Here is an 11,745-nt window from a genome sequence, read left to right as displayed (position 1 = left end):
AGCCTACCTTATGATGTGTATGTTATATAGCCTACCTTATGATGTGTATGTTATATAGCCTACCTTATGATGTGTATGTTATATAGCCTACCTTATGATGTGTATGTTATATAGCCTACCTTATGATGTGTATGTTATATAGCCTACCTTATGATGTGTATGTTATATAGCCTACCTTATGATGTGTATGTTATATAGCCTACCTTATGATGTGTATGTTATATAGCCTACCTTATGATGTGTATGTTATATAGCCTACCTTATGATGTGTATGTTATATAGCCTACCTTATGATGTGTATGTTATATAGCCTACCTTATGATGTGTATGTTATATAGCCTACCTTATGATGTGTATGTTATATAGCCTACCTTATGATGTGTATGTTATATAGCCTACCTTATGATGTGTATGTTATATAGCCTACCTTATGATGTGTATGTTATATAGCCTACCTTATGATGTGTATGTTATATAGCCTACCTTATGATGTGTATGTTATATAGCCTACCTTATGATGTGTATGTTATATAGCCTACCTTATGATGTGTATGTTATATAGCTTACCATATGATGTGTATGTTATATAGCCTACCTTATGATGTGTATGTTATATAGCCTACCTTATGATGTGTATGTTATATAGCCTACCTTGTGATGTGTATGTTATATAGCCTACCTTATGATGTGTATGTTATATAGCCTACCTTATGATGTGTATGTTATATAGCCTACCTTATGATGTGTATGTTATATAGCCTACCTTATGATGTGTATGTTATATAGCCTACCTTATGATGTGTATGTTATATAGCCTACCTTATGATGTGTATGTTATATAGCCTACCTTATGATGTGTATGTTATATAGCCTACCTTATGATGTGTATGTTATATAGCCTACCTTATGATGTGTATGTTATATAGCCTACCATATGATGTGTATGTTATATAGCCTACCTTATGATGTGTATGTTATATAGCCTACCTTATGATGTGTATGTTATATAGCCTACCATATGATGTGTATGTTATATAGCCTACCTTATGATGTGTATGTTATATAGCCTACCTTATGATGTGTATGTTATATAGCCTACCTTATGATGTGTATGTTATATAGCCTACCATATGATGTGTATGTTATATAGCCTACCTTATGATGTGTATGTTATATAGCCTACCTTATGATGTGTATGTTATATAGCCTACCTTATGATGTGTATGTTATATAGCCTACCTTATGATGTGTATGTTATATAGCCTACCTTATGATGTGTATGTTATATAGCCTACCTTATGATGTGTATGTTATATAGCCTACCTTATGATGTGTATGTTATATAGCCTACCTTATGATGTGTATGTTATATAGCCTACCTTATGATGTGTATGTTATATAGCCTACCTTATGATGTGTATGTTATATAGCCTACCTTATGATGTGTATGTTATATAGCCTACCTTGTGATGTGTATGTTATATAGCCTACCTTATGATGTGTATGTTATATAGCTTACCTTATGATGTGTATGTTATATAAACTACCTTATGATGTGTATGTTATATAGCCTACCTTATGATGTGTATGTTATATAGCCTACCTTATGATGTGTATGTTATATAGCCTACCTTATGATGTGTATGTTATATAGCTTACCTTATGATGTGTATGTTATATAGCCTACCTTATGATGTGTATGTTATATAGCCTACCTTATGATGTGTATGTTATATAGCCTACCTTATGATGTGTATGTTATATAGCCTACCTTATGATGTGTATGTTATATAGCTTACCTTATGATGTGTATGTTATATAGCCTACCTTATGATGTGTATGTTATATAGCCTACCTTATGATGTGTATGTTATATAGCCTACCTTATGATGTGTATGTTATATAGCCTACCTTATGATGTGTATGTTATATAGCCTACCTTATGATGTGTATGTTATATAGCCTACCTTATGATGTGTATGTTATATAGCCTACCTTATGATGTGTATGTTATATAGCCTACCTTATGATGTGTATGTTATATAGCCTACCTTATGATGTGTATGTTATATAGCCTACCTTATGATGTGTATGTTATATAGCCTACCTTATGATGTGTATGTTATATAGCTTACCTTATGATGTGTATGTTATATAGCCTACCTTATGATGTGTATGTTATATAGCCTACCTTATGATGTGTATGTTATATAGCCTACCTTATGATGTGTATGTTATATAGCCTACCTTATGATGTGTATGTTATATAGCCTACCTTATGATGTGTATGTTATATAGCCTACCTTATGATGTGTATGTTATATAGCCTACCTTATGATGTGTATGTTATATAGCCTACCTTATGATGTGTATGTTATATAGCCTACCTTATGATGTGTATGTTATATAGCCTACCTTATGATGTGTATGTTATATAGCCTACCTTATGATGTGTATGTTATATAGCTTACCTTATGATGTGTATGTTATATAGCCTACCTTATGATGTGTATGTTATATAGCCTACCTTATGATGTGTATGTTATATAGCCTACCTTATGATGTGTATGTTATATAGCCTACCTTATGATGTGTATGTTATATAGCCTACCTTATGATGTGTATGTTATATAGCTTACCTTATGATGTGTATGTTATATAGCCTACCTTATGATGTGTATGTTATATAGCCTACCTTATGATGTGTATGTTATATAGCCTACCTTATGATGTGTATGTTATATAGCCTACCTTATGATGTGTATGTTATATAGCCTACCTTATGATGTGTATGTTATATAGCCTACCTTATGATGTGTATGTTATATAGCCTACCTTATGATGTGTATGTTATATAGCCTACCTTATTATGTGTATGTTATATAGCCTACCTTATGATGTGTATGTTATATAGCCTACCTTATGATGTGTATGTTATATAGCCTACCTTATGATGTGTATGTTATATAGCCTACCTTATGATGTGTATGTTATATAGCCTACCTTGTGATGTGTATGTTATATAGCCTACCTTATGATGTGTATGTTATATAGCCTACCTTATGATGTGTATGTTATATAGCCTAGCTTATGATGTGTATGTTATATAGCCTACCTTATGATGTGTATGTTATATAGCCTAGCTTATGATGTGTATGTTATATAGCCTACCTTATGATGTGTATGTTATATAGCCTACCATAGCCTACCTTATGATGTGTATGTTCTATAGCCTACCTTATGATGTGTATGTTATATAGCCTACCTTATGATGTGTATGTTATATAGCCTACCTTATGATGTGTATGTTATATAGCCTTGTCCAAATAGTCAGTGACTAGAAGTCACGACTGGTGAGCACTCTCAAAAGTTCCAAAAAGTTACGGTGCACGGCTCAAAAAATAATAAGAGAGGGGCAAAAAACCAGCACTCAAAATAATTCCTTTGGGTTGTTTTATTTACCTTCAAGCAAGACAATGTACGTTTCGGCGTGGAGCCTTCCTCAGCATTGTGCTGACAGAAGACGGACATGACGTATAAATAGTGTCAAACCGGAAGTACAATCAATTACATTATCAAGTACTAGGAAATATCTCACAACATAAAATACCACTGAATATAATATCAAAAACATCAGAGAATATCAAAAAAGAGATAAAGGTACAATTTTAAACAGTATACTTGTATATAAGTCTGTATATATTACACAGCAGGAATGCAATAATGTTTTGCAGACGAGAAGAATGAGGCTGGATGGCCACACTTGTGTTAAATAAGCACAGATGAAAAGTCAACATATTAGAATAACAAAAATCAGTAAGAAAATATTAAAATAGAATTAGAAAAATACATAATAAAATGCATATAAGTGAATGCATCGGATAGAGATACTGCAGGTCCACACATGACGCTCCCACACTGCCTCACAGTGCAAGAGCATCATGCGTGAACCCACAGCACATCCACCCGACGCACCCCCTAAAGAAAACAACCTAGCAAAAGTTCTTCGTTCAAGCCCTTGGGGTGTTCTGTCTGTAAGGTATGTATCCAAAATGCCTCTCTTTGTAACAAGGCCTTGTCTCTGTCACCCCCCCTCTTCAGTGGACTGACCTGTTCTATACCCTGGAACCTGAGGGAACACACGTCGTGACCAAACTCATTAAAATGCCTGGCGACAGAGGATTTTATATCTCTGTTTCTAATGCTACTCTTGTGTTCTGAAATGCGAGTTTTCAACTCTCTGATAGTTTTTCCAATATATACTAGCCCACATGGACACTTCAATAGATACACAACAAATTTAGTTTTACACGAGATCCTACTCTTAATCGAGTACTTTCTTCCAGAGTGAGGATGGAAGAATGTCTCTCCTCTGATCATAGCATTGCATTGAATACAGTTAAAGCAAGGAAAATTACCATTCTGTACATCAGACAAAAAATGGGAGGGGCCAGGGGGGCGTGTGTAGCAGTCAGCTCTAACGATCATATCTCGTACATTTCTTGCCCGTTTTTGAGCAAACAAGGGAGGCTCGCCAAATAAATGGCCCACTTGGGGGTCACTTTGTAAGATATTCCAGTGACTTAAAACACATTTTTTTATTTCCTGAGAAGCAGGTGAAAAAGTAGCAGCACACACTATTCTAGACCCTCGGGCAGGGGTGGACTTCGGGACCAACAGGTCCTCACGTTTCAACCCCCTAACTCTCTGTAGGCTGTTCTCAAGGATTGTGTTGTTAAAACCTTTTACCCTGAACCTTGTACATAGTTCAGCAGCCTGCTCTTCAAACATATGATCAGAACTGCAAATCCTCCTAATCCTCAAAAGTTGACTGTATGGCAAACCTCTTTTGAGGCTGGGGGGATGATAGCTAGAGTAGTCCAAGAAACTATTCCTGTCTGTCTGTTTTCTATACACCTTTGTCAGTAGTTGTTCAGATTTGTTTACAGAAACATCAAGGAAGGAGACAGTGTCTTCACTGTATTCTAGAGAGAATTTAATAGATGGTAGTCTGGAATTAATATAAATATTGAACTCCTCTAGTTGAGAGTGTGTCCCAGAAAACAGAAAAAATACATCATCAATATATCTGAACCAACACTTCAAAAAAATGGAGAAGGGGTTATTATTATATACAAAGTCTTCTTCAAACTTTCCCATAAAGAGGTTCGCATAATTAGGGGAACATGGACTACCCATAGAAACTCCCTGGCATTGAAGATAGTAAGAATTCTCAAATTTAAAATAATTGCTATTAACTCATTGAATGCCATGGACGTCCTTCGACGTCCAATTAAATAGTGACGTAGAATGCCACGGACGTCCTTCGACGTCCAATGCGTTTTTTGACGGTGGGACGTCGATCAAAGCCTTCCGCAGCTCCTGTACAACTATAGTAGCTATTGGAGGTGTATAACCTATTTTACGGACTCATTAGGTGGCGACAGTGCTTGCTCGGTGCAGTCCAGATTAGAGACAGGTCCGAGAAACAGCCTAAAAGCCGTGGATCAAAGACAACCCGATGCATGCTCCCAGAGCCATTTGCTCTGTCGCGGGAGCTGACATTGGCTCCGAACAGGAGTCAATCCGCGCTCACAACTGAGCCCCTCTGTCCCTGTCTGTCTGTCTGTCTGTCTGTCTGTCTGTATAGTTTCTCCAACCGATTAGCAGACAGGAAAGCAGCCCCTGACGCCAAACCATTCAGCAATCCGGGTTGGCTCTTCCCTGCTGTGGAGCTGAGAGCCGACAGCAGCACACAAACGCAGCACTCGGAAAATATAATGGTTGCGTGAGGCTGTGTGCAGTGTGGGGAGGAGTTTACGGGGGGAGGGGGGGAGGGGGGTGGTGCACGCAGGGCATCACACAACAACTACGTCACTACATCAGAAAATATTATCTTCAGACTCAGTGAATGTGCTTGAAATGCTGCATTTCACAAAAGGCGGATTATCTCAGCTAATAATTTGAAAAGCCTGAAAACGCTGAAAACAACCTATCTTCTCCGGCTCATAACTAAAGAACGGAAAATGGTATCAATAAACTTTTTTTTGCTGATGATACAATAGAGCCAGCTCGTTCTTGTGCGTGTTCGGTGTTTACATAGTAATATCACACAATATTCTGTGGGCCTCGAGAAATCACTGAAAACGCTCTGAAAACTCTGGCACTGGGAGCATCCGTTCTCCAAAAGTGGCTGGCACTGAATGAGTTAAGGATCAATCTTGACAAATCAACCAAAAAGTCAGTCGGGGGCTGAAGCGTCGATCTTCTATTCAAAAAATGTGTTAGAGCTTGTAAGCCCTCCACATGAGGAACATTAGTGTATAGACTGTTGACATCCATGGTACATAAGAATACATTCTCATCAGTGAGCTGTACAGCACCTAACCTATTCAAAAAGTCAGTGGTGTCTTTCAAGTAAGAAGGAAGATCAGATACCAACACTTTAATGTGTCTGTCAAGATATTGAGAAATAGGCTCAGTAAGAGATTGTGTGCCAGCCACAATAGGCCTACCAGGCACTGGCTCAACACAGCTCTTATGGATTTTAGGTAAAGTATAGAACACAGGTCGCACAGGGTGCTTCTGTAACAAGAATTTGAATTCGTTTTGGCTGATAAGAGAATTAGCAAGGGCTGTACTCAGAAAATGCTCAACATTCTGAAAAAATTTAAGTGTGGGGTCACCCATTAGGGGAGTATAAAAATCTGTATTACCAAGTTGTCTCAAGATCTCTGTTGTATACGCTTCTTTAGTCTGGATGACAACAGCGCCCCCTTTGTCGGCATGTTTTATAACAATAGTCGAATCAGTAGAAAGTGCACGTAATGCTTTCTTTTCTTGCAACTCTATATTAGAATAGAGTCTCATTTTATTTTTGTACAAGTGTACCTTTGTAGCTACATCCTCTTCAACCAGTCGGCAAAAGGTGGCCACGGAGGGGTTCAGGGCAGGCGGAACAAAAGTACTTTTAGCCCTCAGGCCTGGTTCAGACGTGGAAATAGGAACAGTCTGTGAAGGATTCAAAAAAGGACGTGAGTGGGGGGCTCCCTTATCAAAGAAAGCACGCAGTTTAATGTTTCTCAAAAATTTAAACATTTCAATCCTAGTTCTGAAAGAATCAGCTTTAGCAGAGGGAATAAAGGATAAACCTTTTGAGAGGATGGATGCTTCTTGTGGAGACAGGGACCTGCTGGATAGGTTGATCACGTTTTCGCCCTCTGCCGCCGATTCCCTCTCCCTCTGCCGGTGCTGGCGGTGTCGCTTGCCTCCTCTTCGGGTTGGGCGGCGTTTGAGGCCCAAATTCTGGTCTGGTACCTGCGTTGTGGGGGTACGCCTAAAAAAGGCTCCCGTCTGGAGCCCCTCATTGGCCCGTCGCTCCCCGAATCCTCCGTGGACAGCCCGTTGTAAGCTGTGTGTTCTTCTCGTCTGCGTCGGTATCTCTGATAAGATCCTGAGCCGTCTGATGACAACCAGGAATAGACACGTTTGTTCTTATAGTCAAGGGTGTCTCTGCGATATTTGTTAAGCTTCACTTCCATGACCTGCTTCTCATATGTGTCTTTCAAAGTCATACATGTTGTTTCAATCTCTTTGAGCTGTTGCACGTCGATCTTGTTGGTCATCTCTTTCTTCAGATCCATGATCTCTTTTCTGGTTGTGGACAGTTCAGCGTCAACATGCTTAATGACAAGGAGCATGAGGTCAAAGGAACATTTGTTGAGAATTTCACACCATTGTTGGCAAAACTCGCTGTTGTCTCTTCCAAGCGCTGGTTCTTTGTTCATGCGTAGCCCTCTCGGTATGCGTTTGTTACGCCAGTACTGCGAGAGTGTGGAGCCGTGGAGGCTGGAACGGGTCTCTTTCTTTAGTAGAAACTCGTAGCGTCTGGCTAGTGAGGCCACATTGTCAGAAGCAAGGACATCGGAAGACAGTGCAGTAGACACGATTGGAAATAAATTTAAAATACCATCGGAGTCGGAATCCGAGAAGGCCCGAGTAGCAGCTCTTTCATCTGTAAGGCCGTCTATTTCCTGGTACGACGCCATTTTAGTCCGTTTCTGGCAGGTAGAAGGTAGGTAGAGGTGCGTCACCCAAAAATATAATTGTCCAAATAGTCAGTGACTAGAAGTCACGACTGGTGAGCACTCTCAAAAGTTCCAAAAAGTTACGGTGCACGGCTCAAAAAATAATAAGAGAGGGGCAAAAAACCAGCACTCAAAATAATTCCTTTGGGTTGTTTTATTTACCTTCAAGCAAGACAATGTACGTTTCGGCGTGGAGCCTTCCTCAGCATTGTGCTGACAGAAGACGGACATGACGTATAAATAGTGTCAAACCGGAAGTACAATCAATTACATTATCAAGTACTAGGAAATATCTCACAACATAAAATACCACTGAATATAATATCAAAAACATCAGAGAATATCAAAAAAGAGATAAAGGTACAATTTTAAACAGTATACTTGTATATAAGTCTGTATATATTACACAGCAGGAATGCAATAATGTTTTGCAGACGAGAAGAATGAGGCTGGATGGCCACACTTGTGTTAAATAAGCACAGATGAAAAGTCAACATATTAGAATAACAAAAATCAGTAAGAAAATATTAAAATAGAATTAGAAAAATACATAATAAAATGCATATAAGTGAATGCATCGGATAGAGATACTGCAGGTCCACACATGACGCTCCCACACTGCCTCACAGTGCAAGAGCATCATGCGTGAACCCACAGCACATCCACCCGACGCACCCCCTAAAGAAAACAACCTAGCAAAAGTTCTTCGTTCAAGCCCTTGGGGTGTTCTGTCTGTAAGGTATGTATCCAAAATGCCTCTCTTTGTAACAAGGCCTTGTCTCTGTCACCCCCCCTCTTCAGTGGACTGACCTGTTCTATACCCTGGAACCTGAGGGAACACACGTCGTGACCAAACTCATTAAAATGCCTGGCGACAGAGGATTTTATATCTCTGTTTCTAATGCTACTCTTGTGTTCTGAAATGCGAGTTTTCAACTCTCTGATAGTTTTTCCAATATATACTAGCCCACATGGACACTTCAATAGATACACAACAAATTTAGTTTTACACGAGATCCTACTCTTAATCGAGTACTTTCTTCCAGAGTGAGGATGGAAGAATGTCTCTCCTCTGATCATAGCATTGCATTGAATACAGTTAAAGCAAGGAAAATTACCATTCTGTACATCAGACAAAAAATGGGAGGGGCCAGGGGGGCGTGTGTAGCAGTCAGCTCTAACGATCATATCTCGTACATTTCTTGCCCGTTTTTGAGCAAACAAGGGAGGCTCGCCAAATAAATGGCCCACTTGGGGGTCACTTTGTAAGATATTCCAGTGACTTAAAACACATTTTTTTATTTCCTGAGAAGCAGGTGAAAAAGTAGCAGCACACACTATTCTAGACCCTCGGGCAGGGGTGGACTTCGGGACCAACAGGTCCTCACGTTTCAACCCCCTAACTCTCTGTAGGCTGTTCTCAAGGATTGTGTTGTTAAAACCTTTTACCCTGAACCTTGTACATAGTTCAGCAGCCTGCTCTTCAAACATATGATCAGAACTGCAAATCCTCCTAATCCTCAAAAGTTGACTGTATGGCAAACCTCTTTTGAGGCTGGGGGGATGATAGCTAGAGTAGTCCAAGAAACTATTCCTGTCTGTCTGTTTTCTATACACCTTTGTCAGTAGTTGTTCAGATTTGTTTACAGAAACATCAAGGAAGGAGACAGTGTCTTCACTGTATTCTAGAGAGAATTTAATAGATGGTAGTCTGGAATTAATATAAATATTGAACTCCTCTAGTTGAGAGTGTGTCCCAGAAAACAGAAAAAATACATCATCAATATATCTGAACCAACACTTCAAAAAAATGGAGAAGGGGTTATTATTATATACAAAGTCTTCTTCAAACTTTCCCATAAAGAGGTTCGCATAATTAGGGGAACATGGACTACCCATAGAAACTCCCTGGCATTGAAGATAGTAAGAATTCTCAAATTTAAAATAATTGCTATTAAGGATCAATCTTGACAAATCAACCAAAAAGTCAGTCGGGGGCTGAAGCGTCGATCTTCTATTCAAAAAATGTGTTAGAGCTTGTAAGCCCTCCACATGAGGAACATTAGTGTATAGACTGTTGACATCCATGGTACATAAGAATACATTCTCATCAGTGAGCTGTACAGCACCTAACCTATTCAAAAAGTCAGTGGTGTCTTTCAAGTAAGAAGGAAGATCAGATACCAACACTTTAATGTGTCTGTCAAGATATTGAGAAATAGGCTCAGTAAGAGATTGTGTGCCAGCCACAATAGGCCTACCAGGCACTGGCTCAACACAGCTCTTATGGATTTTAGGTAAAGTATAGAACACAGGTCGCACAGGGTGCTTCTGTAACAAGAATTTGAATTCGTTTTGGCTGATAAGAGAATTAGCAAGGGCTGTACTCAGAAAATGCTCAACATTCTGAAAAAATTTAAGTGTGGGGTCACCCATTAGGGGAGTATAAAAATCTGTATTACCAAGTTGTCTCAAGATCTCTGTTGTATACGCTTCTTTAGTCTGGATGACAACAGCGCCCCCTTTGTCGGCATGTTTTATAACAATAGTCGAATCAGTAGAAAGTGCACGTAATGCTTTCTTTTCTTGCAACTCTATATTAGAATAGAGTCTCATTTTATTTTTGTACAAGTGTACCTTTGTAGCTACATCCTCTTCAACCAGTCGGCAAAAGGTGGCCACGGAGGGGTTCAGGGCAGGCGGAACAAAAGTACTTTTAGCCCTCAGGCCTGGTTCAGACGTGGAAATAGGAACAGTCTGTGAAGGATTCAAAAAAGGACGTGAGTGGGGGGCTCCCTTATCAAAGAAAGCACGCAGTTTAATGTTTCTCAAAAATTTAAACATTTCAATCCTAGTTCTGAAAGAATCAGCTTTAGCAGAGGGAATAAAGGATAAACCTTTTGAGAGGCAAGCGACACCGCCAGCACCGGCAGAGGGAGAGGGAATCGGCGGCAGAGGGCGAAAACGTGATCAACCTATCCAGCAGGTCCCTGTCTCCACAAGAAGCATCCATCCTCTCAAAAGGTTTATCCTTTATTCCCTCTGCTAAAGCTGATTCTTTCAGAACTAGGATTGAAATGTTTAAATTTTTGAGAAACATTAAACTGCGTGCTTTCTTTGATAAGGGAGCCCCCCACTCACGTCCTTTTTTGAATCCTTCACAGACTGTTCCTATTTCCACGTCTGAACCAGGCCTGAGGGCTAAAAGTACTTTTGTTCCGCCTGCCCTGAACCCCTCCGTGGCCACCTTTTGCCGACTGGTTGAAGAGGATGTAGCTACAAAGGTACACTTGTACAAAAATAAAATGAGACTCTATTCTAATATAGAGTTGCAAGAAAAGAAAGCATTACGTGCACTTTCTACTGATTCGACTATTGTTATAAAACATGCCGACAAAGGGGGCGCTGTTGTCATCCAGACTAAAGAAGCGTATACAACAGAGATCTTGAGACAACTTGGTAATACAGATTTTTATACTCCCCTAATGGGTGACCCCACACTTAAATTTTTTCAGAATGTTGAGCATTTTCTGAGTACAGCCCTTGCTAATTCTCTTATCAGCCAAAACGAATTCAAATTCTTGTTACAGAAGCACCCTGTGCGACCTGTGTTCTATACTTTACCTAAAATCCATAAGAGCTGTGTTGAGCCAGTGCC

At 39.5% G+C, this 11,745-nt stretch overlaps 2 protein-coding genes across 2 annotated transcripts in view; one reads left to right on the top strand and one right to left on the bottom strand.

Moving 5' to 3' along the window:
- The window catches only part of pld1b (phospholipase D1b), a 74,293-nt gene that overhangs the window by 15,841 nt on the left and 46,707 nt on the right, over positions 1 to 11,745 (top strand). The gene's annotated exons all lie outside the window — the stretch shown is intronic.
- On the bottom strand, positions 6,697 to 8,696 carry LOC310772309 (uncharacterized protein). Its single transcript, XM_083632076.1, has 2 exons — positions 7,152 to 8,696; positions 6,697 to 7,011 (listed from the first exon to the last, which is right to left on the bottom strand). The coding sequence occupies exon 1, from the start codon at positions 8,046 to 8,048 to the stop codon at positions 7,206 to 7,208; it is 843 nt and encodes a 280-aa protein (XP_083488202.1). The 5' UTR covers positions 8,049 to 8,696; the 3' UTR covers positions 6,697 to 7,011; positions 7,152 to 7,205.

Source organism: Poromitra crassiceps, assembly GCF_964638095.1.
Source record: "Poromitra crassiceps genome assembly, chromosome: 2".
Taxonomy (NCBI): Eukaryota; Metazoa; Chordata; class Actinopteri; order Beryciformes; family Melamphaidae; genus Poromitra; species Poromitra crassiceps.
Note: the sequence above shows the minus strand (reverse complement) of the source record. Positions and strands in the feature narration are given on the sequence as shown.